Source organism: Erpetoichthys calabaricus, chromosome 12 (assembly GCF_900747795.2).
Source record: "Erpetoichthys calabaricus chromosome 12, fErpCal1.3, whole genome shotgun sequence".
Taxonomy (NCBI): Eukaryota; Metazoa; Chordata; class Cladistia; order Polypteriformes; family Polypteridae; genus Erpetoichthys; species Erpetoichthys calabaricus.
In genome coordinates, this window is record NC_041405.2 from 54,586,375 (window position 1) to 54,613,990 (window position 27,616).

The 27,616-nt window shown below is 40.4% G+C and overlaps 1 protein-coding gene across 5 annotated transcripts in view; it reads left to right on the forward strand.

Moving 5' to 3' along the window:
- Positions 1-27,616, forward strand: part of ubn2a (ubinuclein 2a) — a 115,375-nt gene that overhangs the window by 59,165 nt on the left and 28,594 nt on the right. For 4 of the 5 annotated variants that reach the window (XM_051934494.1, XM_028815565.2, XM_028815567.2 and 1 more), the window contains 8 exons: positions 2,341-2,411; positions 2,496-2,625; positions 3,711-3,838; positions 13,118-13,231; positions 16,922-17,065; positions 17,742-17,792; positions 24,067-24,109; positions 25,414-27,276. In XM_051934494.1, the coding sequence (XP_051790454.1) occupies positions 2,341-2,411; positions 2,496-2,625; positions 3,711-3,838; positions 13,118-13,231; positions 16,922-17,065; positions 17,742-17,792; positions 24,067-24,109; positions 25,414-27,276 (2,544 nt within the window). The remainder of the gene's footprint in view (positions 1-2,340; positions 2,412-2,495; positions 2,626-3,710; positions 3,839-13,117; positions 13,232-16,921; positions 17,066-17,741; positions 17,793-24,066; positions 24,110-25,413; positions 27,277-27,616) is intronic. The other variant, XM_028815566.2, reaches the window with a different exon arrangement.

The window sequence follows — 27,616 nt, forward strand, 5'->3', positions numbered from 1 at the left end:
TGTGCATATCATACAATGAAAGATTGAATTTTCATATTCTATTTGTGTAATCATTTTATTTCAGTATTTTTTATACTGGTGTTTTATACACACCTTATAGTACCATGCCAATACTCAAATCTTATGTTAATTCTAATTTTAAGCAATTTGAAATGATCTTTTTAAGCATATGTTTTTGGTTTTTATTGTTACTGTTTATGGGGTCCTTATCTAGAAGATTTTAGTTTATTTAATAAAAATAAAAATGAATATACTTTTCTTGGCCTGTAATATTCATGTTAGATATTGATACATTTTACAGTTTTTTATCTTCATTTCAGTGTTTATAGTATACTTACATTTGATGAGCTGAGAATGCTTTTCCAATTTAAAAATGTTATCTCTCTCTATTATAAAAGGAAATCCTGAGACGAGAATTTTTCAAAGAGATAATTTCAAGCCCCATGAGACAAGACATTGTCCATGAGATTTTTTCAAGTCACGCCCACCTCTCAACCATATTAAACCACGCACACAGCCCTCTCACCTCTCATTCGTGTGAATGCTTTTGACAGGCACAGTTCCTGCTCTCTTAGCTCTTAATTTTTGTTTTCCTCACTTTAAGTTCCCAATAAAAGACTTATGTCCAAATCTTATTGAAGAATTTCATCACGAAGGGTTATCAACAGAAGAAATGAGTACATGGGCAATCCTAGCACCAAGAAATGATGAAGTCAAATGAATGAACTCGAAAACTGTCGATTGGTTACATGGCAAATTGGTTAATTGCCTATCAATAGACTATGCTGAAACAGTTGGTGGTGATTGTGCGGAGGATGAAAACATCAGCTTACAATATCCCGAAGAATATGTACAACTGTTAACACTGTATGGTCTTCTTTCGGTCGAATTACTATTGAAAGAAGGATGTTTCCAAGAAAGGTAATATAGTACATCTCCCGCGGATAACATCAGACACCAAAGGAGATCTTGATATGCCGTTTATATTAAAACGTTAGCAGTTTCCTGTTAGAATAGCTTTTGCAAAGACAATTAATGAATCAGAGGCAAACATTTGAAAAAGTCAGTTTATTTATTAGAGAGAAAAATGAAATTCACTCACGGGCAGATGTACGTTGCGTTGTAACGATGCAAGTCCAAACACAGAATCAAAATTCAATACAATATTGATGAAAATTTGATTAAAAAATAGTTTTTACTTAAGTTTTACAGTAAAAGTGTAAGTTTAAAAAGTATTTGCGTGTTAATTTCAAATCCAAACAGAACGAAACCGTTTAACGAAACATGAAACATAATTTACCTTCAAATGATTGTTTTAATATGGTTAATCACTCACTGTAATGTAAAAGTTAGTTCTATTATGCATATGTAACAATTCCCATGGGTGGCATGGTGGCACAGTGGTAGCACTGCTGCATCGCAGTAAGGAGACCTGGGTTCGCTTCATGGGTCCTCCCTGTGTAGAGTTTGCATGTCCTCCCCGTGTCTGCGTTGGGTTTCCTCCAGGTGCTCCGGTTTCCTCCCACAGTCCAGAGACATGCAGGTTAGGTGCATTGGCTATCCTAAATTGTCCCTGTTGTGTGTGTATGTGTGTGTGTATATGTGTGCGCCCTGTGGTGGACTGGTGCCCTGCCCGGGATTTGTTCCGGGCTTGCACCCTGTGTGGGCTGGGATTGGCTCTAGCAGACCCCTGTGACCCTGTGTTAGGATATAGCGGGTTGGAAAATGATTGACTGACAATTCTCATGAAAATACCAATCTGTTTAAATTGTACATCCGCATCCCCATACGCGAGCGGCTGAACTGCAAAGTGGCTAGCGTGTAGCACCGGCCCGGGGGTTGGCGAGCAAAGCGAGCAGGGGACAAAGTCCCCTAGTAGTTTAAAAAAATAAACATGCAATGTGAACATAGATCATTTGTTCTCTTACTTATTTGAATTTAGTCTTTAAGGCTTCTTTTAGTTAAATAAAGGGTGAAGTAAAGTACATTAAGGTAAGGCAAATTCTATTGACATCTTTGATTCATTGTAGGTGCGACATGATACAGAATTGCAAACATAATATACATGATTAGCAAAAATATACGAGTTCACAAGAATTTATTTCCGTATTCTTTTTCACTTATTTCCACCTGCTTTCATTCTTACATCATCCTCAGCACTACCAACTGCTACTTCAGTTCATCAGTTTAATTAAGTTCATTATGTTTAGGGGTATATATTGAGAATGGTGTGAATATCAAATTAAGGCTTTTATCATTACCTGTGAAACATTGTTTTAGGTAATCAGAGATTTCTGAAATTTTGCTTGAGCAGTCTGCCATTTTTGATTTGCCTTTCAGGCCTCTAGACAGTTTGATGAAGAAGGAAGGAAGAAGTTCTTCACCTTGGACATGAATAATATTCTGCTTGAGTGAGTTGAAATAAATATTTTACTAAAGTATGTTTGTTGCTTGTAGTTTGTGGTAAAATAAGTCTGTCACCTGTTTCCTTATAGCATTGAGCTTCAACTCCAAGATCAGGGTCCACAAGTGCGGGCTGCTGTTTACTCTCATCTAGAAGTGTTTGTGCCTTGCAACAAAGAAATGCTGATGAAGAGGCTGAGAAAACTGAATCTGAATGTACAGGTTAAAACAGATCACTTTAAAATATATTTAGTTTTCCAAAAAATAAAACTAGTTGCTACTTCACCTAGATACAGTATATATTAAATATCAGTCTTAAAGAAGCTATGTATTTGTTGCATTTTTTTAAAAGATGCTTCTATTGAAATTTTAATGTTTCTGTTAGATATTCTAGCTATGTTTTAATAAATTGCTTGGATACAAATTTGAAGCTTGGTATTTGCCTTTCTGGAAACAAGGAGAAGACTCACTGATTCTTAAAGGGGACTTTATGAAAGGAGAAATACAAGTTCTTCACTAACTGAAAAAATAGTTAAAAAAATACAACATTCAGTTCTGACGTAGGTAGTCCTGTATTTAAAGGAATGCTGCAGATGTGGAAAAACGTGCTCATTATCGATACCTACTTGCTAAGCATTATGGGTGGGATTATGGTGCAGTGATAGGAACAGGTTGCATGTGAAAGGGTCCCCACTTTTTGTAATGTTTTGTCAGTGAGATATTAGTCAAAGGTTAAATAAATCCTCATGGAGAGTTTCTTATTTTGACTGCTGATATCAAAATGCTGTCGTATTCAGTTAGTGTTTGATAACGATGTACCTCTTAAAGCTGGAAATGTTGAAAAGGATCCAGATGCAGAAAAAAATTGCCAGAATGTTATCACTTCCAGGTGGTGTAATAGGAATGGAATTTTGCCTGACTAGCTAAATACAATGTCCATCTGCTTTTCAGGGCAAATATGTTTGATGCCTATATTTTCTTTACGATCTTAACCTACATTCCCTGAATAGCGGTTATGGGTATAGTTCTGTTTTGCTGGCACATTAAGGCTGTGTACCAGCAAAGGAAAAGTATAAAGTATTGCTGTAGGAATTTGTATACTTTTTCTTAAACCTAATTTCAAAGTGGTATTACTCAGTTGATCATGTCCATCCCTTCTAAATGTATTTGCAGGTTATTGATCAATTAAATAGGCTGGTGATTAAAAAAAATATATCATGGTCTTGTTAAATTTCTAAAATGATTACATTGAAATCATTTGTATTCTTGTTGTGTTACCATGCTTTAATTTTGTACATTTATTGCAGGATGACAGACTACGGATGCCACTTCAGAGGCTTAAGCTTGCAGTTGGTAATGTAATGCCTGAACAGATTTCAAGATACCATGAGGATTGCCTTGCACATAGCCAAGCCAAGGTGGCAAAGATTGCAAAGTATGTATATGTGGTTTTTCTTTTTTTAATTTTTTTAAACTGTAAAATAGTCTATGCTTTGTTTATGGTTTTGATATAAAGCTCATATTTATTTTTTATGGGATTCAAAGCATATATGTAGTATAGTTTCTTTGTATTAGGACCATCATCACTAATTCCAATGGACTATTTGGTATTCAATTAATCATTGCATAAAGGTTTTTCGTTTGCATTGCTTCTTCAAGTATTATTTATAACTCCTTAATACAACACATCTACAAGCATCTACATTGCTTTTTCTTAACTTGGCAATCATCTTCCTCTTACACCGTGACATTCTAAACATCTGCTTGATCCTTTTTATCTCTGTCCTTCAGCATGCTGTTTCTCATACAGCGTTCATAAACATTTCTCTTCAATTTCAGAGAAGTTTCTTTAGAAGTCAGAATGAGGTATGGCTCCCAACATTTCTTATGTGCTCATCTCATCTTTGTTATCGCTGCTGTGCCATCATCGCCTTCTGTACTGAAACATGTTACATAAGTAGCTTCCCTTCTTCCTCCAAACAACTCCATTATGTATATCTAAATGTATATTAAATACATCAGCATCCAGCACCCCCTCGCACATTCTCTACAAACAAAGGGTGCACTTGCAACCTGCAGACCACCCTTCATGCCACTACATTTTTTATGCAACCCCTTCCAACAACCTATGCTTTAGCTTGAATTTCTTCCAACACTTTAACAACAACAACAACATTTATTTATATAGCACATTTTCATACAAAAAGTAGCTCAAAGTGCTTTACATAATGAAGAAAAGAAAAAAGACAAAATAAGAAATTAAAATAAGATAACATTAGTTAACATAGAAAAGGAGTAAGGTCCAATGGCCAGGGTGGACAGAAAAAACAAAAAAAAACTCCAGAAAGCTGGAGAGAAAAAAAAAAAATCTGTAAGGGTTCCAGGCCACGAGACCGCCCAGTACCCTCTGGGTATTCTACCTAACAAATGAAATAGTCCTCTTTGTAGTTAGGGTTCTCATGGAGTCACTTGATGCTGATGGTCATACAGACTTCTGGCTTTTAATCCATCCATCATTGTTGGAACATCATGGTGCTTTGAGTAGCTCGTGGTGGCTTGCGCCACCACCAAAAGGACACCGGAAAAGGAAACGGAAGAGATAGTACGGGTTAGTACAGATTTTACAGCCACCATGAATAGTTATTATAATGAATTGGATATACAGAGTATCAGGATTTAAATTACAGTGAAGTTATGAGAAGGCTATGTTAAAATAATGTGTTTTCAGCAGTTTTTTAAAGTGCTCCAATGTATTAGCCTGGTGAATTCCTACTGGCAGGCTATTCCAGATTTTAGGTGCATCTATACTAATAAAAGGCAAAGCCCTCACTGACTGACTCAGTCACTCACTCATCACTAATTCTCCAACTTCCCATGTAGGTAGAAGGCTGAAATTTGGCAGGCTCATTCCTTACAGCTTACTTACAAAAGTTAGGCAGGTTTCATTTCGAAATTCTACGCGTAATGGTCATAACTGGAACCTGTTTTTTGTCCATATACTCTAATGGAGGAGGCGGAGTCACGTATCGCGTCATCACGCCTCCTACGTAATCACATGAACTGAAAACAAGGAAGAGATTTACAGCACGAGTCAAACGCGGGAACGAAGGTAAATGACGTTAATTGTTGAGTGTCTTTTAATACTGTGTAAGCATACATATTAACACGTGCAATTAAACGTGTGCATTTACGGGGTGATTTCTCAGGCTTAAAAGCTCGCCTTTTATTAAAAAGGTAAATGCAAACTGTTTTCATTCTGAAGGGCACAAACCACATTAGATTTCAGCCGTTAAACGCGCAAAAATGTCGGTACACCAGATAAATAAGCGCAACATATTATCAGTTGTATTGTATGCTTGCAATACATATAGAAATGTGTTAATCGTTAACTAATATTATGGGATAGTGTTTTTCGAGTCACGCCTTGATTGAAACGATTGCATGTCTTGGTGGGTTTGCGTAGCTTATTGTCAATATCTTTACAGCTCTTTTTAAGACTTAATTTAAAAAGGTTTTCTTTTCTCCATCCATCCATCCATCCATTCTCTTCCGCTTATCCGAGGTCGGGTCGCGGGGGCAGCAGCTTGAGCAGAGATGCCCAGACTTCCCTCTCCCCGGCCACTTCTTCTAGCTCTTCCGGGAGAATCCCGAGGCGTTCCCAGGCCAGCCGGGACACATAGTCCCTCCAGCGTGTCCTGGGTCTTCCCCGGGGCCTCCTCCCGGTTGGACGTGCCCGGAACACCTCCCCAGGGAGGCGTCCAGGAGGCATCCTGATCAGATGCCCGAGCCACCTCATCTGACTCCTCTCGATGCGGAGGAGCAGCGGCTCTACTCTGAGCCCCTCCCGGATGACTGAGCTTCTCACCCTATCTTTAAGGGAGAGCCCAGACACCCTGCGGAGGAAACTCATTTCAGCCGCTTGTATTCGCGATCTCGTTCTTTCAGTCACTACCCATAGCTCATGACCATAGGTGAGGGTAGGAACATAGATCGACCGGTAAATTGAGAGCTTTGCCTTATGGCTCAGCTCCTTTTTCACCACGACAGACCGATGCAGAGCCCGCATCACTGCGGACGCCGCACCGATCCGCCTGTCGATCTCACGCTCCATTCTTCCCTCACTCGTGAACAAGACCCCGAGATACTTGAACTCCTCCACTTGAGGCAGGATCTCGCTCCCAACCCTGAGAGGGCACTCCACCCTTCTCCGGCTGAGGACCATGGTCTCGGATTTGGAGGTGCTGATTCCCATCCCAGCCGCTTCACACTCGGCTGCGAACCGATCCAGAGAGAGCTGAAGATCACGGCCTGATGAAGCAAACAGGACAACATCATCTGCAAAAAGCAGTGACCCAATCCTGAGTCCACCAAACCGGACCCCCTCAACACCCTGGCTGCGCCTAGAAATTCTGTCCATAAAAGTTATGAACAGAATCGGTGACAAAGGGCAGCCCTGGCGGAGTCCAACTCTCACTGGAAACGGGTTTGACTTACTGCCGGCAATGCGGACCAAGCTGTGACACCGGTTGTACAGGGACCGAACCGCCCTTATCAGGGGGTCCGGTACTCCATACTCCCGGAGCACCCCCCACAGGATCCCCCGAGGAACACGGTCGAACGCCTTTTCCAAGTCCACAAAACACATGTAGACTGGTTGGGCGAACTCCCATGCACCCTCCAGGACTCTGCTAAGGGTGTAGAGCTGGTCCACTGTTCTGCGACCAGGACGAAAACCACACTGTTCCTCCTGAATCCGAGGTTTGACTATCCGACGGACCCTCCTCTCCAGAACCCCCGAATAGACTTTTCCAGGGAGGCTGAGGAGTGTGATCCCTCTGTAGTTGGAACACACCCTCCGGTCCCCCTTCTTAAAGAGGGGGACCACCACCCCGGTCTGCCAATCCAGAGGCACTGTCCCTGATGTCCATGCGATGTTGTAGAGACGTGTCAACCAAGACAGCCCTACAACATCCAGAGCCTTGAGGAACTCCGGGCGTATCTCATCCACCCCCGGGGCCCTGCCACCAAGGAGTTTTTTGACCACCTCGGTGATCTCAGTCCCAGAGATGGGGGAGCCCACCTCCGAGTCCCCAGGCTCTGCTTCCTCATTGGAAGGCATGTTATTGGGATTGAGGAGGTCTTCGAAGTACTCCCCCCACCGACTCACAACGTCCCGAGTCGAGGTCAGCAGCGCACCATCACCACCATATACAGTGTTGACACTGCACTGTTTCCCCCTCCTGAGACGGCGGACGGTGGACCAGAATCTCCTCGAAGCCGTCCGAAAGTCGTTCTCCATGGCCTCCCCAAACTCCTCCCATGCCCGAGTTTTTGCCTCAGCAACCACTGAAGCTGTATTCCGCTTGGCCTGCCGGTACCTATTAGCTGCCTCCAGAGTTCCACAGGACAAAAGGGACCGGTAGGACTCCTTCCTCAGCTTGACGGCATCCCTCACCGCCGGTGTCCACCAACGGGTTCGGGGATTGCCGCCACGACAGGCACCGACCACCTTACGGCCACAGCTCCGGTCAGCCGCCTCAACAATAGAGGCACGGAACATGGCCCATTCGGACTCAATGTCCCCCACCTCCCTCGGGACATGGTCGAAGTTCTGCCGGAGGTGGGAGTTGAAGCTACTTCTGACAGGGGGCTCTGCCAGACGTTCCCAGCAGACCCTCACAACACGTTTGGGCCTACCAGGCCTGACCGGCATCCTCCCCCACCATCGAAGCCAACTCACCACCAGGTGGTGATCAGTTGATAGCTCCGCCCCTCTCTTCACCTGAGTGTCCAAGACATGTGGCCGCAAGTCCGACGACACGACCACAAAGTCGATCATCGAACTGAGGCCTAGGGTGTCCTGGTGCCAAGTGCACATATGAACACCCCAATGCTTGAACATGGTGTTTGTTATGGACAATCCGTGACGAGCACAGAAGTCCAATAACAAAACACCACTCGGGTTCTGATCGGGGGGGCCATTCCTCCCAATCATGCCCTTCCAGGTCTCACTGTCATTGCCCACGTGAGCATTGAAGTCCCCCAGCAGTACGAGGGAGTCCCCAGAAGGTATGCCCTTTAGCACACCCTCTAGGGACTCCAAAAAGGGTGGGTACTCTGAACTGCTGTTCGGTGCATACGCACAAACAACAGTTAGGACCCGTCCCCCCACCCGAAGGCGGAGGGAGGCTACCCTCTCGTCTACCGGGGTAAACCCCAATGTACAGGCTCCAAGTAAGTAATATACCCACACCTGCTCGGCACCTCTCACCGGGGGCAACTCCAGAGTGGTAGAGAGTCCAGCCCCTCTCAAGGAGATTGGTTCCAGAGTCCAAGCTGTGCGTTGAGGTGAGCCCGACTATATCTAGCCGGAACCTCTCAACCTCACGCACAAGCTCAGGCTCCTTCCCCTTCAGAGAGGTGACATTCCACGTCCCAAGAGCCAGCTTCTGTAGCCGAGGATCGGACCGCCAAGGTCCCCGCCTTCGGCCACCACCCAACTCACACTGCACCCGACCTCCTTGGCCCCTCCCATAGGTGGTGAGCCCATGGGAAGGGGGACCCACGTTTCCTCTTCGGGCTGTGCCCGGCCGAGCCCCATGGGTGCAAGCCCGGCCACCAGGCGCTCGCCAACGAGCCCCACCTCCAGGCCTGGCTCCAGAGGGGGGCCCCGGTGACCCGCATCCGGGCGAGGGAAAACGCCGTCCAAATTTTTTATTCGTCATAGGAGGTCTGTTGAACCGCACTTTGTCTCATCCCTCACCTAGGACCAGTTTGCCTTGGGTGGCCCTACCAGGGGCATAAAGCCCCGGACAACAGAGCTCCTAGGATCATTGGGACACGCAAACCCCTCTACCACGATAAGGTGGCGGTTCGAGGAGGGGGGTTTTCTTTTCTTCTTAATTAAAATTTAAAAGCAATACTTCACCGCTGCAAAGCCCCTCTAGCGCTGACGTCCGAGGTTCGATTACCGTAAGCGAGTGCAGTGAGTGTGTACGCCTGATGAGCCAAGAATAAGGGGGAAACACGTGTCGCGTACTCTTTGCATTATTTGACAGTAAACTATTTTCAACCATTCTATGATCTGCTTTTCACAACTGAAGGCACCGTGGCTGATGTTAGCTGACTTGTTTGATCGTCTGATGAGAGGCAGTGGACTCGAAATGAAGATCTTTGCCGATGGGGTCCTCTCCTTCGTGTCTTTAATTAATGCTGTGAAGTTAGCCTTGAGGATCTCCGATTGTCGGTGCCTTATATCGTTTACGCCGGCATACAAAACAATTGATCCAACTGCTCTATTCTTGTGCTTCTCATAGATTGCCGGCGCACGTCTCGTCACATCTCGGACACGAGCACCGGGAAAACAAGAAACAAATGATTTTCTATTAGGGCATGCGATATTGAGGTTTCTAACAATAGAATCACCTACCACTATTACATCACCAGGGGCTGAAGGCGAACTGGGGACGCGAAGAGGGTCGAACCGGTTCTGAGTTAAGATGCTTGCCTGTGCCGATGGAGGTGTTCTGGCCTTGAACCCCCACCTGCATAGCTGAAATACGCTGAGGTCATCATCGGTGTCGCTCCTACGAGGCGTGGGGGTGAAGTTCACTTGAGCGGCACAACGCGGGGTTGATGTTACGCCGATTACAGATGGCGAGGAAGGTTTATCCAGCAGCCGAGCCTTCAGATCTCTAAGGTATCTTCGTCTGGACAGGAGTTTCTGAATCTGTTCGTCGAGTGCCTGGAGTTCCTCTACTACTACTGCAACGCGATTCATCTCACTGTCGGCCATTGTCTGCTTCTGCTTCCGCTTCCTGCCCTAGGAAGAATGAGAGAGAGAGATTGGTTAACCACGTACACCACCTGAGCAGGCACCTTCTTCTTCCTTGCCTCCTCTCCATATACCTCTGGCCATCACCTTAGTATTCTTGCTTTTACTTCGAGTCATTTTGCTTCCAAATTAGCTTTCTATTTCAGTGTATTCTTCAATTCAACTTCACTTTTTGGCATTAATATGGAATCATCTGCATACAAGAGCTCCATGGCGATCTTTCACACACTTCTCTGGTTACTGTCTTCATCACTATTACAGAAAGCACCAGACACAAAACGGGTGCTAGGTGAAGTCCTACATTTACTTCAAAACTTTCATTGTTCTTGCTTTCTTGACTGCCATTCATGCTTCCTCATACATTAACCACTGTAGACACTAATCAGTCCTCAAAGTTCATCTCATCACCTTTTGAAGCACCTTGATACCTGATTTTTGTGTAACATTTTTTTTCACCTAACTTCACTATCCGCTTCAAGTGCTTGATATGTAGCTATGACCCACATTCCAGTGGACTACTCTTTCCACTGTATGTTAGAATTACCATACTTCTTTTATAGTCTTCAGTAATCCTCCCTTCATGCACAATTATTTTACACAGGGCTGTCAACCATTCAACCCCAGAACCATCTGCTGCTTTCAGCATTTTTAACATCACTCCAGTTGGGCCAGCTGCTTCAGCTATCTTTATTTTTTTTCAGCACTTTTGAGTCCTCTCTCAAGCTTACAGCATGACCCTATTGTTTTGTCAAAGTGAATATTTATTTGTTTGTTCTCCTCACTCAGTAACTTCATTAAGGTATCCTTTAATCTCGGTACTTTCAATCACAATATTTACCTCAGTGTTGTTCATCCATCCATCCATTTTCCAACCCGCTGAATCCGAACACAGGGTCACAGGGGTCTGCTGGAGCCAATCCCAGCCAACACAGGGCACAAGGCAGGAACCAATCCAAGGCAGGGTGCCAACCCACCGCAGGACAAACACAAACACACCCACACACCAAGCACACACTAGGGCCAATTTAGAATTGCCAATCCACCTAACGTGCATGTCTTTGGACTGTGGTGTTGTTCATGCATTTCCTATCTATATTGCATACTGTCTTTCTTTTGCCATCTGCTTTGCAACCTTGAACATATTTCTATTTTCTACTTTAAAGAAGAATGTGGACTGTTGTGTATCCCAGTTGTTTTTTTTTGTGTGGTACCTTTCCTGGCTAGGAAGCCATCATGTGAGAAGGACAGGAAGAGGAGACTGTCTTCTGGGGCAATGTGTTGGGGGTGGCAACATCCATCTGGTATCGCTCCTGTTGTGACACTCACAAGGCTGAGTTGTAGGTTTGGTGGGGAGCCCTGTTGGGTTCTTTGGGTGCCACTTGAGTGAACTATTGGGGGCAGGCTACCCTGTGATGGAGAGTGATTTAATGTGGCAGTAACCTATTGCACTGAAAGTTCTCTTGAGTTCAAATTGTAAAGGAACTACTTCGTCTCTGAACCGGGTTTGGAGTTGGGAGGTGGTGGACAAAGCTTGCTGGGAAGTGTAGAGGAGAGAGAATGGAAAAGTAAAGGATTAAAATGGTTTGTGCAGTGCTGTGCTGAGTCAACAGAATCCAGTAGAAGGTACCTACTTCTATCACCACATAAATGCCCACTTTCCTACTTAAGTGAAAAATATGGTTTCCCTCTGAATGCTCCAGTGAATTGAAAGCTGCTGTCCTTCACAAAGTCCACAGCTCATTGAATTGCAGAAGGGGGAGGGTGTGGCAGTTTGTTAGCCACTAAAGTGCATGGAAGGGGAGAGAATGGTTTAGAGGGATTGTCCCAGACACAGGCTACATACACACTACTGTGTTCTCATTTAAAAATTGATTTTTTTAAACGAAAATGATTTCTGTCCACAGTAAAGGTTTTGCATCGTTTTTAAAAGGATCCCTGTCCATGTTGAAAGAAATATGACCAAGACCATCACACACACTGGGCATGCTAACGTTTGCGGCAAACTCTGCAAAGGGACTGTCCTATGAAAATTTGGTTCCCATGTGTTTTATGTGCTTTCAAAACAATTCAAAACATTGGACTGTGATAGTGCATTCACAGAGAGAAGTTCTTTAAGGAGCCGCAATGAATTGCTCTCTTGTCACATTGATGTAGTGATTACAGTTGAAAGCAACAGTCATCAGAACTGCCAGTGGTCGTCGTTAAATGTAAACACTGCAAATGTTAAAGCAAGACTTATTTTCAAAGTGTTTAGCTCTATGCTTATTTGTGAGAGGATTGAAGCAGTTCACATCAATTCGAGTGCATCTTGTACCAAACAACATTTGTAAAAGTAACTCAATATCAAAACATAAATTCAATAATGTGTGTGTGTGTGTGTGTGTGCGCATCTATGTCTTCACTTTACTGCATTCTGCTATCATGTCTCTGTTCAGTAATAATATGACCTCGGCTGCTTTATTCACTCATCCACTTTAAGTGCCTTATTATTAATTTTGTGCAGTGTGCTTCTCCTTACTGAATAGATTAAGTGCTAAACATTGATTAGGGGCTGCCAATGGAGTTATATAAAATCTGATTTTCATGGTGCTCAAAATTTTTTTCTACAACGGTAAAGCTGCAAGCCTAGGAATTCATTGCCAAACTTTAGTGCTTGGTAAATACATTGCCTTTTTATGCATGTTTTTAGCATTCAGACTTTATAAAATGCAATTTAGATGCATATAGGTAAGCAGCAGAACAAGTGCCATGGAAAGCAATTCTATGCCTGCTATTTTGGAAAATGTTTGTTTTTTTATCTTTGTCAGTCTAGAGCCACAGTCTCCACACTTCACCATGTATCTATAGCTATAGCTATATATTTATTTATTTTGTTTTTAGGCAGCAATCTGAGGATGACCATGCAAAGAATTGCTCAGATGAAGATGATGAAGAAAAGCCTGGGAAAAGAGTGGTTGGACCTAGAAAGAAATTTCACTGGGATGATCGAATCAGGTGCAGAATCTAAATAAGGGTCTAAATTCTTTTGGATTATAATTTCCATCTGGTCTGGAAATTCACTTGCCATATTTAATTTTTTTTCCTTTTTATTACAATTTAAAAACTTTATTTTATTAAGATTTCAGGTTGATTTGACAGAATAAGTGAAGGCAAACATCTTTTAAATTAGTTTTTCTTTACAAAGTATTATGTGTTTAATTTTAGTGCATTTTGGCTGCTTTATTGATGTCGGTGAAAATCCTTCCTCTTTTTTCTGCTTTTTATGTTTGTCATATCCAAATAGTTAGCCATAACATAGGAAGTAGCATTGCATGGAATCCCAGTTCATCACGGTGTGATGATCAAACCAAGTGAAACTGGATTTGCCTATTGAAATGATAGTGTGTATGCATTCATTTAGAGAAACCTCATGGAGAGCATATACTACCCACAAAACAGTGTAGCTTGAAACTTTTCTATATGATATCTTACTTGTCATTAGAATGTAAAAGAAAGGTAAAGAAAAAATGGTATTTTATTACTTGGGAAAATTCTGTTTAACTAAATTGTGTTTTTGCCAATCAGCTTTGCTCCAAAACCTTGAAACTAGTTATATTATGATCTGAGCCCAATGAAGTCCACTTTCTTAATGGCCTGGATTTTGTTTTGGCAAAATGGATATGTGAACAGTTTTCTGCAACTGAGTCATGGTTTTGACTTTATATTAAGAATTTGTGAAAATCCATATAATACTCAAATTATATCCACTTGCTTACTATGGGGTAGCTAGGTGTGATCGTAGAAGAGACTTGCCTTCATATTTCCTGTTTCTGCTTCAGCTTCCAGTGTGAATGTACATTTAGGAACTAAAATACAGAGATAAGTAAAATTGTTTTTTTTTGTTTGTTTTTTTTTTTTTTGATCCAACTAGATAATTCTAGAAACTTGCTGCAAAGTGTTAACTTGAGCACTGCAGGACTCCTGATGAATAAATAATTCTAAGTGTCAGTCAACCTTTGCAAAAATTTATTAAAATCTACCTGGTCAACTACCTTGGCAAAAATTAAGACTGAGGGGTAGCTGTTGACATTGGTGCGCCCATGTATTAGCCAGTATTAGGCCTCTACTGAAATATGCAATCTCTACTGATACTCCACCAAATATGTTAAAACTCTTGAAAGCATGTTTACTGTGCATTTTTGTAGTATACATCTTTACTCTGGAAACACATTGTATGTTCTAAACAATCTCAGTAGCTTCATAATGCTAAAGTCCAACGGTATTCATCATTCCCAGGGAGTGACTATAAGTAAAATGTTTTCAGAAAATGCATAAAATATTGTATTTACTGTTACACTAAAAGTTCATAATTTTCCTGTTGAAATGCTGTATATTTTTTTTTTTAAAAAACCCTTTTGTCAAAATGGTTACTGTATATCCTTTTCTGAACAAGCTGTAAGTGTTCTTTCGATGACTAAAATTCTGTTTCTGTCAAAGTCAAATTTTTTGTGATTTAAAAAAAAAAAAGAATATTTAACTTTCAAATGGTTGTACACCTTCTCTGTACACCCAAACAATTTAGTGGTAGAGTACTTGCTCAGTCAGCATTTACAGATGTGTGTCTGCTTTCATATCAAACTGACTTGCACTTTGTTATCCAATCTGTTTTCTAAAATTACACTGTCGGTTTTTGAAAGAACCTCATAATGATATAGTCTTAGAAGCAGGCTTTATGGGAATGTACTCGAGAGATTTAATGCCAGAGAAAAGAGGTTCAGACACACAGTGATACTGAAGAAAGAAGACATGCATAGGGCAGGTGATATCAAACATCAAATATTTTTACATTTATCTAGCAATGTTTAAAACAGTAAGTTGCAGTTTTACAATAATTCACATTTATATAGAAAAATACTTTATTTTCATACTGCATCTTCTCAACTTCAACCTGCAGCACTAAAAATGTATACCATGCTGCCAAGAATTATTGGGTCCTTCAGAATTTCTGCAGGAATTCAGGTCTCTAGCATAAAGTGAGTGCCACTTGTCTTGAGTTGAGAGTATGAAGAATCTGAATGATTCTCCAGTGCATATGAAGAATAAAGCACCAAATCAGAAAACTAGAGTGTATCAGTACATCATGAAGGAATTCTATCACCAGTTGGTTTGAGCTGAAACATGTTTGGTGGAATGTAGTAGCTTTATCTGCATGTTAGTTTGAAGTTCACCATGTAAGTTTATAATTTTCTATATCAAACTGTTATGCTTGTGACATTTTATTCAAGTGTAATGTTACCTTGCAGGGTACAATACAAGTTCTATTGAGCTGTAGTGGTTACAGAACTTGAGCAGTCCCTTTCAATTCCCTTCCAGTATAAAGACAATGTACGGTAGCACTACAACAATAATCCTCATATTATGAGATAGATATTGATCTCTCTGCTGAGTACTTTTTAAACCAGTTCCTTTTGGTAATTTATAATGAATTGAAAATTCACTAATGGCCATTCTGACACTGTCATTCATCTCTTAACAATTAATGTTTGGGCCAAGGTAAAGTCACAGTTTGTGTTGTGGGATTAATCAACTTGGTGTGCAGTCACTGTGGTGTATCTGTTATTTTGAGGGTGCTAGTGTTCATAGCAATATGACCCATTTATGTATCTACTTAGGATAAGTATCTTTCTCTATTCTAAAGTCTGGTAGTTTCTTTCATTTTCTGTGCTTTAACTTCTGCAGATTTATGGTTTTCTAGGGTGAAGTGTCAAATATTAAATGTCCAAACAGTGCAGTGTCATTAGTGTATTTAAAAATGTATGAATTAAAGATGAACCTTGACACTAACATTTACATTACTGGGGCTAGTTGACAAGCTTGCAGAGTACTTGTGGGTTTTTAACTTGGTACTGGTTAGGTCTGTTGGCTTTTTGTCCATTTTGACAGTTTGGAATTTCTCCAGTTAGTCTGTATTCCTCCTTAGGGTTGCATGGTATGGTGGTACTGCAAAAGTACCGGTACACAAAATTTTTAAAACTATACAATATCCACATCATGCCAGCTTTTCTACCAGAAGTAAATGGTCGTGCACAGTCGCCTCACGTTTTTTGAAGCAATATTTATATATTAGCATGCTTAAAACTCAAATGGGCTGCCAAGATGGTCTGCGTTATACTAACTCTAATGGGCATACTCCCCATTACACCACACTTTTTGTTACTATGTGTATATCAGCACACTAGATTTTGGGTCTAGTGTGGCAGTTGTTGCCATGCAGTTGTGTCGGAGCAAGGTGAAGAAGCTGGTATCCGGGTTGCTTGGAGTTGCCCGTTATTTGCTTTGATATTGGTACTTTGGTACTAGAGTAAAGAATTGTTTGATTCAATTCCACAATATTTCTGTTTCACCCTAAATAAATGTTTGTGAAAGACTGATTTTCATCTCTTATTACCTGGGGTAAGCAAGTATACCAGTCAATGAATGGCTTCTTGTTCATTTTTTGCTGCTGTACTCACACACTACCATAAACTCCATAACAGAGATATTACTTTTTTTGACAATTTTGAGAAATTGGTGAAATATTTTTTTTGTTTAGGCTTGACATATTCTTTCATTGTTGTAACAGTATGAAAATGTTGTTCAGTATAGGTTGTTTTGGTAGAATTGGAGCAGATTTAGAAAAATAACCTTTTTATTTTTGTAATGCAGAAGTTTACTATGCAACCTGGTGAAGATCAAGCTTGGCTGCTATGAACTGGAACAAAATAAGACTGTTACAGTGGAGGACTACCTCAAGTCATTTATGGAGACACAGGTCAAACCGCTATGGCCCAAAGGCTGGATGCAGGCCCGGTTAGTCAATAGTTATTTGCAGTGGTAAAAGTCCACCTATGTTTCTGATTCTTAATTTTGAATTATACTTTATTTTGTAAATAAAACCACCCCAAACTGTTAAAATGGTATTGGAAATAGTCCTTCCTGTATCATACATCTAGAAGCACAACCAAGGTCAATAAGTAATTTGAGTGGCATCAAAATGGTGTTAGAGAGTCAAAACACCCATTTTTGAACTGTGTTGAGTCAAACTGCTATTTTTGAACTATGTTACAGTACTTTTTAGGTTATGTTTGAAAAGCACAATAGCAAGAGTTGAATTATTCTTCATTAAGAACCTGTATAAAAAGTATTGTGCACACAAAATGATATTTTCCTTATAGATAGAGACTTTGACAAAGATTAATTAAAACATTGGGCTAAATTACCATGTTGTATAGCAGTATGGCTGGTTGAAAGAAGTGAAATGCAATGCACCTTGTGTGTGTGTGTTTGATTTTCTGGAATATATTAAATCAGTTCAAAATGACTGTGTGAAACATCTGTTGCAGTAGTTTGATATGTTTAGTTTTTTATTTAGACTGTCTAGCAGTGTTTCAGAGGTGGTGTGTACAGCAACTTTATTTCTTTTTACCTGAAAATTGCTTCTTGGAGTGTAATGTAATAACAATTTTTATTTTTGTTGTCCATGCAGAATGTTGTTGAAAGAGAGCCGAATAGTTCACAGCCATCTTACTGCAAATTTGTAAGTTTAAATTACTTGTTTATCATGTCTTGCATTGCTGTTGCTTGCTGTTCATTATAAATTGGTATTGCAGAATAAATGTATTCAAATGATCTACTTAAAGTCTTAACTTTCTGAAATTTTTTCAGTTAAACATTTAGATTTTCCCCTTGAATGATGGTGCAAGTTTTAGTATTTCTTTATTTGACCAACAATGTTTTACTTTCTGCATGTACCTGAAAGCAAATGTAGATATACTCCTTAAATGGTAGGTAGCATCTACAGTGAACCTTCGTTTATCACAGTTAATCCGTTCCACTCTACCGTGATAAATGAATTTTCGCGAAGTAGGATTCTTTATTTATAAATCGAATATTTTCGCAGTTAGAGTATAGAAAACCTGTTTACGACCTTCTAAATACGTTTTTTAACATTATTAGAGCCCTCTAGACATGAAATAACACCCTTTAGTCACCATTACACTCGTATTACCCAATATATTAGACAAAATAAGAGAAAATAAGACACATTAGATGTTACAAATATCATATTATTATTATTGTACTGTACATTTAATTACACACACACACAGTTCTTACACACAACCACTAACCTATGAAGACATGAGCTCAGTAGGAGAGTCTTCAGGTTGTAAGCTGGAGCGCTGATCGCACCCTCAGAGGACACGGACGCCCCTGGGAAAGCCCCTGAAACAGCTGACAGTCTACCTTCACATTGCTCCTTACCCTTCTTACTTGCGCTATAACGTGCGATAAACCTCTCACGCGGTACTCCGCTTACTTAAAAGTATTGTGCACCACCTCTTAGCTTTGGAATTGGTTGCTTTGTTTCTCTCTCTCTCTCTGTCTCTCTCTCAGACATTCTCTACTCCTGACGGAACTGTCATCTCTGACTTGTCATGGAGCACGTTTAAACTTTTGAAAAGAGACAAATGTTTGTTTGCAGTGCTTTGAATAAAACGTTCTTTTTTTTCTACAACCTCCTGCGTCTCTGTGACCCAAGCGTGACAAGGTGGTGCAGTATCTTCAGCAGGTGCATCGTTGTCTTCTTCCGCTGAAGGACTACTAGGAGTAGGCAGTGGGTGTCTGGGTGCGCGGCTGAAGAACATCTTGATAGGCAGTTGCTGGGGCTGTCTTTTCATATGAGTGAGGAGGCTTTTGTAGGGTATTGCTATCTTTGATCATATCCAAGAGTTTCACCTTCTCCTGGATGGTAAGCATCTTCCTCCGGCGCTTAGTTTCATTGTCCGAAGGCTTAGAAAAAGCAGCACATTTAGGAGCCATCGTGGGGCTTAGATAAAAGTTCTCAGAAAGCGCATGTGTAGTGACGTAAGCGTGTATGAGAAAAAATCGTGATAGAGTGAAGCCGCGAAAGTCGAAGCGTGATATAGCGAGGGATCACTGTATATATCATTGTTCCAGTTTACAAAAATGCTGTTCATTTGTGTTGATTTCCTTTTACTAGTTCAGAAACAATGAGGCTAAGTATAAATGATCCCAATTTATTACACTGTGCTGTTCTTTTTGTTTATTCGTTAATATATAGTACATATTTAATCATGCCACAATCTTCTCTTACCTGTTCTGTTGTCTTCTGAAATACTACTTTTCAGATATAGCTGATGTATAGAACTGAAAATATTTAAGATTATTTAGAAATTAACTTGTCTTTGCAAATAATCTTTTATGGAGTTGATGCTTATTATATTCTGTCCATTTTTGTTTTGTATTTGGAGTGAATTAATATTCCTTTAGCAGCTGGACTATTCTTTTTGTAATGCTCCTTACTAACAATGCAGTCATAAATAGCTCTTAAATACTAGTTGCTCTGTTATTCAGCTTCCCTCTAATTGTGGTGGTTTAAAATTACTGAGTGTATCTTGTGCTTAGCAGAACCTAACATGTCTTTCAAACCCAATGGAGAATTGCTGTTTTAAATAAGATGGTGGCTTTTTTAGTCTTGACTCAGTTGCGTTAAATATAGTGAATCCAGAATTATGGGAGCTTTCTAGTCGATTTATTTAGATAATATGCATATGTATAAGCCTTTTTCTCAAATAACTAGGGGGCTCCGCCCCCTGCTCACTTCGCTCGCCAACCCCTGGCGTTGGGGAATGACAAAGAGTGAGATGTATGAATTAGATATAGAATAGTGTGCAGGTTTGGATGATGCCTATCTAAATAAAAAATAGAGTGTTTGGCATAGAGTAATGTTTTATTTGAATATTTCTTTGTATACAACATTAGTAGTAAAGATGGTGTCTTGTCTTTGAATGAGTCTTCCTTGGCATGGATCATTTATAACTTTAACTTTAACGTCAGATGAACGTCGAACACGTGAGAAGGCAACATAAAGTTGTCCATGTCCAAAAACAGGTTCAGAGAGGTAGATGCCAACCTTGTCCATGGCTTGTCCTTTTGATTTGTTGATGGTCATGGCAAATGCAGGTTTAATGGGGAACTGTCGGCGTTTCAATGTAAAAGGTAAATCCAGGTCAGAACTCTTAAGGTCAGTTCTAGGAATGAGAACAGTATTGTTAGCATGTGATTATGTAAGAACTGTTGCTTGAATAACACCGTTTTTAAGGGTAAGGTTGTGTTTTGGTCATCCGTCTGGGTTAATAGTGTTCAAATATTCTAAGGGGAAATTCAGATGTTCATTGTCGTCATCAGAGTCAACTTTGTCAGAGCTTAGAAAGAGCCGTGTCTCTCCAGGAAGTAATGAAATGACCTGGTTATTAATGTGATTAACATTAATATTTTTTGGACATAATATAGTGCGTTTTGTTAACTACATATGCGAAAGCAGTATGGGCCATTTCCTTTTGGTGGCCTGATATGTACTCCGGTAGATGCAAAAGCAAATGAACTATTGTAGGATCTAATGCAGTTCATAAAGTTTTTACTTTCAGGCACATCGTTAGTTAGAAGCTTCTGTAGATATTCAGGATATGAATGTAAAGGAGGCAGTCTAATCTGCCCCTTTTGACAACAACGTGTAAATGTATTACTTGTATTGCCAGTTTTTTCTTCTGGGAAGTTAAGTGATTGACAATGATTGAAAATGACATTCATTATTCCCAATGAACTTTCCTCAATAGTGGACTCATTATTGAAGGCGTTGTCAGCCAACTGGCGTAAGCGTTTAGCAGGTGTCTTGCGTTGATGTCCGCGACGGGCATGTTTTGCTTGTGGCGTTTGAGTGCCGCGTTGTTGCATGTCCATTATTTGTGACGCGCTATTTTTTTTTTTTCATTGATTCGCCTCCGATTTGCCAAAATTCCGTTTCAGTCTACGTCGTGCATTGTTTGTATTGAGCCTTGTCCGTTTTTGTATGTCGGTCAGTTGAGCTTTCTGCTTTTGGAGTCTTGCTTGCTTTTTTTCTGGCAGGTCATATGCGCGTTTTACACGTCTGCGTTCATTCATTCTGTCTCTTCGCTCCCTTTTTTGTATGTCTGACACGCGAGCTCTTTCTTTTGAAATCGTGCTTGTTTCGATGCAGTACTTTGAGACGCGCGCTGTATGCGTCTACGTTCATTGTGTCTGTCCATTTGGGCACGTCTCTGTAACGGGGTTACTTGAGCTTTGCGTTTTGTGATCCGAGACATTTTTTCTCCCGGAGTTTCCGAAGCGCCTTGTTTTTTCCCCCCCTGTTTATTTTGTTGTTTCATTCGTGTTCGTGTGTTTGGTCCCGTTATCCGATCCGAATCATTTTGTACCCGTGAGCATGTATTCATGACTTGTTTGTTCCTCAGCGTGCGAAATATGGATAAGTAATAAGGAGGATCGCACTTACTGTTAATATGGAGCCTTTTCTGCAGTTGAACGGTTAATAGTGCTTTATCCTATCCTATCCACCTATCCTCCCTAATGTGAAGGTGTTGAGATGACGTATGTTTAATATGGACGTTTCCTTTAGATATGTGGCTTTGGGTGTCACTTCTTATTGATTTTGGGGGGGGGGGGGGGGGGGGGTGTGTGAGGATTGTTGTTGCGCGAGCGTCTTCTTTCTTTTTGTGTTCCAGGGGCTTGTTGAATCCCCCTCTTTGTGTGTGTCCCGTCCGTTGCTTGTAGGGTGTGTGGGGTGGTTTTTTGTTCTTTTTTTTTTTGTGTTCCATTGCCTTTTTAAATCCCCCTCTTGGTGTGTGTCCCGTCCGGTGCCTGTAGGGGGGGGGTGCCTTGCTGTTGTTCGCGAGCGTTTGCGATCGGTTTCGTGCGGCGCCTGCTTTTGACTTCTTTTTTCTCTGCCTTTTCCTTTTTTCTGTGCTCACTCCTTTTTTCTGTGGTCTTGTCCGCTTCTCGCGGCCCCTCATTTCTTGTGGCGTCTGCGCAGTATGTCTTTTTGCGGCTACGGCCCATGGCCGGATGTCCCTGCGTCCATCCGGTTTAGCATTCTCGGTTAGTAATATCCCTCATTTCTTGTGGCGCCTGCGCAGTACGTCTTTTTGCGGCTACGGCCCATGGCCGGATGTCCCTGCGTCCATCCGGTTTAGCATTCTCGGTTAGTAATATGGATTTGTATTTTTTTCAAAAATCACTTGTCTGCTGTCCCATTGTTACATTCCCACAATGGTTATAATAAATATGAGTAACTAGGGTGCAGTTCTCACCTTGCAGTCATTAAATATAGTTCCATATGTTGTATCAGTTATCTTAAATCTGACTATAGCATAGTTTGAAGCTGGCTGCAGTGATTAAAAAAAAACCAAAAGAAGCAAGTTTTTTAAGCATAAAATTTAAAAAGTTGTTGAAATGAATTTTAAACAATTTCATCTTAGCATTCAGAAGTTTCATGCTCATTGGATCAAAATCTTTAGAAATAATATGGTCTTTAAAATTTAAGGAAGTACAATAGGGAACATATGGCTTTGACTGTGTTTCTCCAACATGTAAAAAGTGTCAGGTTCCCAAACTTTTTCCAAGCCAGGCCCCTCCAAAATGTTGTACCACCTAGTCAAAGCCCCTCTACCTGAAATATAACCCTAGTGCTGGTGTTTTTGGATCAGTCCCTGCATCCAGTAAGGGGGTGTTAGCTCCCTGGGAATGAGTTCTTTTGTAATTGTGTGTTGCCTAACCCAAAACTATATAGATATAATATAAAAAGGCGATACCCCTCCCTTAGTGATACAGTGGTAAAAAATCACTCGAGAAATAACTTAGCTTTGTTTAATGATGGTTTACACTGCATAACAGACAAAGGAAGCGAATGGCAAGAACCCAGTTTGGGAGTGGGGGCCCTATTTGTAGAGTCTGCCATGTTCACCGTTGCAATGGAAGGATTTTCGGGATCAGATGACGTTATCCTATCTATCTATCTATCTATCTCCCATCTGTCCATCGGCTTCAAAGGTGTGCCGGGCAATGTTCCAAGGCTTTATACTCTTTCTTCACATTCAGGCCCCCACTTAGGTGAATCATGCAATTCCAAACAAGGAAAAAGATGATAGTTTCATGCTGACTTTGACAGTTAAAAAAAAAAAAAAAAAAAAAAAAAAAAAGTATACAACAGTCCTCCATCTGACTGCCTGTTTCCCAGTTGTGTCTATCTGTCTTGTCTTGTAATGCTTTTCTAGCAGTTCTATTTGGTGAACCCCTGTGCTGAATCTGGCTCTGTGTCAACTGTGCATGTGAGGAGAAAAAGGCAGATTTATAAGATATATTTGCACAGAGTAGAGTGACATATTATACTTATACTTATTACAGTCCCACAGCTTGATTTTGGGCAAAAGCAGACCTATTATGCAGTGGCCCCACATATTATTGAACTTCATTTTTTTCTATGGCCAACTGAAATTAAAATTTCTTTATCCTCCGCACCCCCCTCATGTGTATGTCAAATGCTGTTTTCATTTTACAATAGTCACACTATTTAAAGGCTACAGAGTGTGTTCGCCATATCTAATGCCAAAACACATTTTTTAAAGCTTTTTAAATTGCAGATGAGGATCTTTGGACCTGTACCAAAATATAATACTGTTTACCCTTTAAGTACTCCTTTTGCAGTTATACATATCTTCATTCTTAGCTTGTGGTCACACAGCCCTAGGTGCAGAATTCTTCTCATTTTCTTTAAAAAAAAAAACTTTAACCAGTTATAACATGTAAAATGCAAATAAATATCAGTTGTTTTGTTTTCCATAGCTTAATTCAGTTTGTATTGGCTTAAATGTAACCCTATTTTTATTCTTAGATCTTATTTAAAAGAAGACAATTGTGGCATTATGATTTGCCTAATACTGATGTAAAACTGTACTTGGTTTTGTCTTTCCATAAAGATCCAAAAAGAAGATTGTTCCTACTTCTAAACCTAAGCTGCGGGTAAGCTGCTTCTTTAGTGCTTTACAATTTCATTTAAGAAATAAGAAAACTTCAATTTTATAAAAGGTACACAGTTCATAATCTGAGCTGCAACAGTGAGACTTAATCATTCTCATTCTAAATTGTGTACTAAGGTTTTGCCTTCTCCTGGCAGGACTTGGACTGATTCTATATAGTCTCAATAAGTCATCAAGTATAGTCCACAAAGACCTAATAATAGATCCCCAAGATCTTATTGTCGAACCATATAGATAAGTAGAGGAATTAAAAATGTACTCATTACATTGATCATGGAACACTGTGAAGACCATAATTAGGAAGTGGAGGAAAAGTGGAACCAATTTGATACTGCATGATCAAGATAGGACTCGAGTGGGCTTTGTACTTACAAAGCTTAAAACGTGGGTGTCCATGGGAAACTTAAAGACTGCTGAGTGTTGTTATATTAAATGGAAACATCCTGTATATTATATCCATTTTGTGTATTCCTCATGTATCTGGGCAGTAGGGTATAGTGGCAAATTGGAAGCCATTTTCCACAAAAAAGTACATTCTGGGCCCTTTTAAACTTTTATAAGAAGACACCGTCCCCCCGGGATAATGGCTTGTGGTATGGTGAAACCAAGATATCTTCAACTTTTTTTTTTTTTTCCTCCACAAAGAAGAGTGGGTTAAAACTGCAAAGTCCAGCTCAGTTAAGTTGATAAAGGTCTATCTGAACTTGTGTAATTAATGCAAAAGGAGCTTTTGTAAAATGCTGATTTAAAGTTATTCACATTTGTGCAATGATGACATTGAAAGTTAGTTTTTAATTATTTTTCTTAAATTATCCATTTTTTTCACTTTAATTTTGATTTTTACATGAATAAACATATTGATTGTGTTTATTTACAGATTTCAAGTTTGAAATGAGAGAGGAATTTTTACATATAGTGAAATTTTAGTTCACGTTACACATTTTAAAATATAGTTCAATGTTATAAATAATTTAAAATTTACTTTATAGCTTATAAGCTTTGTGCGGAGTTTTATGAATTTTTCTTAAACTACAGAAAAGCCAAGCAAAATGACACCTTTTATTGGCTAACTAAAAAGATTACAATATGCAAGCTTTCGAGGCAACTCAGGCCCCTTCTTCAGGCAAGATGTAATCAAAATCTTAAACTACATAAACTAAACCTAAGTAATATAGTAATTATATTTATGTACCATTTTCTTTGTTGGTGCTGAAAGCAAAGCATGGTCAGAACTAATCAACTATACTCTGTTATACTAAAAGTTAATTTGTTGTTGTTTTTTTGTAGGAATCTAGCCCCAAAGATGGATGTCTAAACATCTCAACAGGATCTGTTGGCTCACAACGCACCCCTTCAGCAGTACGCCCCTCAGAAGAGGATCCAGTGGCCTCTTCTTTGTCTTCACGCCAAATGGTGCCAACCACCAGCACTCCTTTTAAATGCAACTCACCCCCAGAAACCATTTACTTGGACTCCTCTCTTGATGAAGAAACACCCAATCCCAGTTTTGATTCCATTTCAGAAGCATTGGCCCAACTCAGCAATGCTGCTAAGTGTTTGGTCAGTGATAGCCCTCCTACAACTCCAAAACCTCAAAGGAATATGAGTAGCAATATTCAGTGTAGAGATGAGAAGTTGTCAAGTATCACAAGTAAGCTGCCTTTAGGCCACAGTCACACATCCGTTAAAACCCACTCCGATTCACAAGACAGCCAAAAAAAAGATATAAATACAGGTTCTGGTAGAAATTTTCTTACCGGACTCCACACAAATATTATTAGTAAAAATGGAGAGAGTCCTATGGGGTCTTCTAGCAAGCAGAAGGCAGTGGGAGCAGATGTAGCTAATTCAGGTGTAATATCTGCTAATGCTCAGACTGGAAAAACATCACTTGTTCACACAGTTCAAGCTGCTAGCTTACCAAGACTTTCTTCTCAGTCCTCCAAAGTGCCAGTTAGTTCAGAAGGAACTAAACCACACTCAAACTTTTCAAATGTTAGTAGCATTAGCAATAGTCCTTCACAGGTGCATATACATGGCTCATCTAAGCTGCAGTCTGGAATTGGATCTGTACCACAGTCTAGTTCTCATGCAAAACAGCTACAGATGTCGTCTTCACCAAAGCTTGTACAGAGCACACATTCAAGTACTGTATCACCACTAGGAGCACAGGGTATAAAACTGCAGCCTCATGGTAGCAGCAGCATTAATAACCTATCTCAAAGTAAGCTGCATCCAAGTAGTACAACTGTCTCTCCTACAGTGCAGGTAGGCAAGCTTCATCCAAACTCACATAGTTCAAATAAACATCATTCTCACTCTCACTCCACAGCAACTCCACCCCCTTCTACTGGAAAGATACAGTTGCAGAGTTCCAATTCACGTTCACCCCATCAGAGCAAGCACCACTCCACCTCATCCCCCCAGCAATTATCCCATGCAACGGTAAAATCACAGACTGCCAATTTTATAACTCCATTGCAAGTTACCATCAGTAAGTCACCCAGCAATCCCATAGTAAAACTCAGCAATGCCTTGCAAGCTACCCCAATAGCAAGACCCCCTTCTTTGAGTAGTAGTAATGTAAACAGTACAAATAGTACACCTGAAAAAACTTTGCAATCCTCCTTTTGTAATACATCGCCTTCTCCCAGTACTTCCCCTTCCCTCGTTGGTCAATCTAGACCTAATTCTAGTAACTCTACAAGTCCCCAGTGCTTAAATGCGTATCACCCTAAATCTAGCAGTCACTCAGTAAGTATTTCTAGTGCTTTTCGACCCCATTTTTCTGTCTCTGGGGCTTCAAAATCCTCTCAGAGCCCTGCTATTCATACTGCAGGAGCAAGCCCTTTGCAGCACAAATCACAAGCCTTCAGTGATGGCCTGAACAGCATTTGTTCCATTCGGTCTCATACTACTGCTAACATTACTTCACAATCAAACACAAATCCCACTCATTCGTCTCCTTCATCATCACTTAGTCAGAAATGTTCAAACTCCTCACCTGCCCCTTCACAGAGGTCAACAGGAAGCACAAGTGCTGGAAGTGGGAGTGCTACAACATTGTCTAAACCAGTTACTGCACGAACAGGAGTGTCAACTTCTACTGCAATGACCTCTTCGGCACAACTGCAAACAAGTATAAATCAGGTGGGTCTCTGGAAATGTAATTGTATAAATTATGTAAGTTTTATCCTCTAAAAGCACTACTCTTTGACAAAATCAGTGTTTAAAATACCTAGGCCTATTTGTATGTATTTAGCTAGGCGTATGTTTAAATATTTTTGTTTTGTTACCAAGCAGAATTTTCTTGGTGTTCTTAATTCTTAGATGAGGGGGTTTAGGATGTTGAATAGAGGTATACTGAGGTCCAGCTGGTTCATTTTTTGTCATTTGTTACACTCATGGCAATTTTAGTTAATTGTTTAGATTTCAATTTTGGCAGAAACACTACTGGTCAGCATTTATGTGTCAAAAAAAATCTCATTCA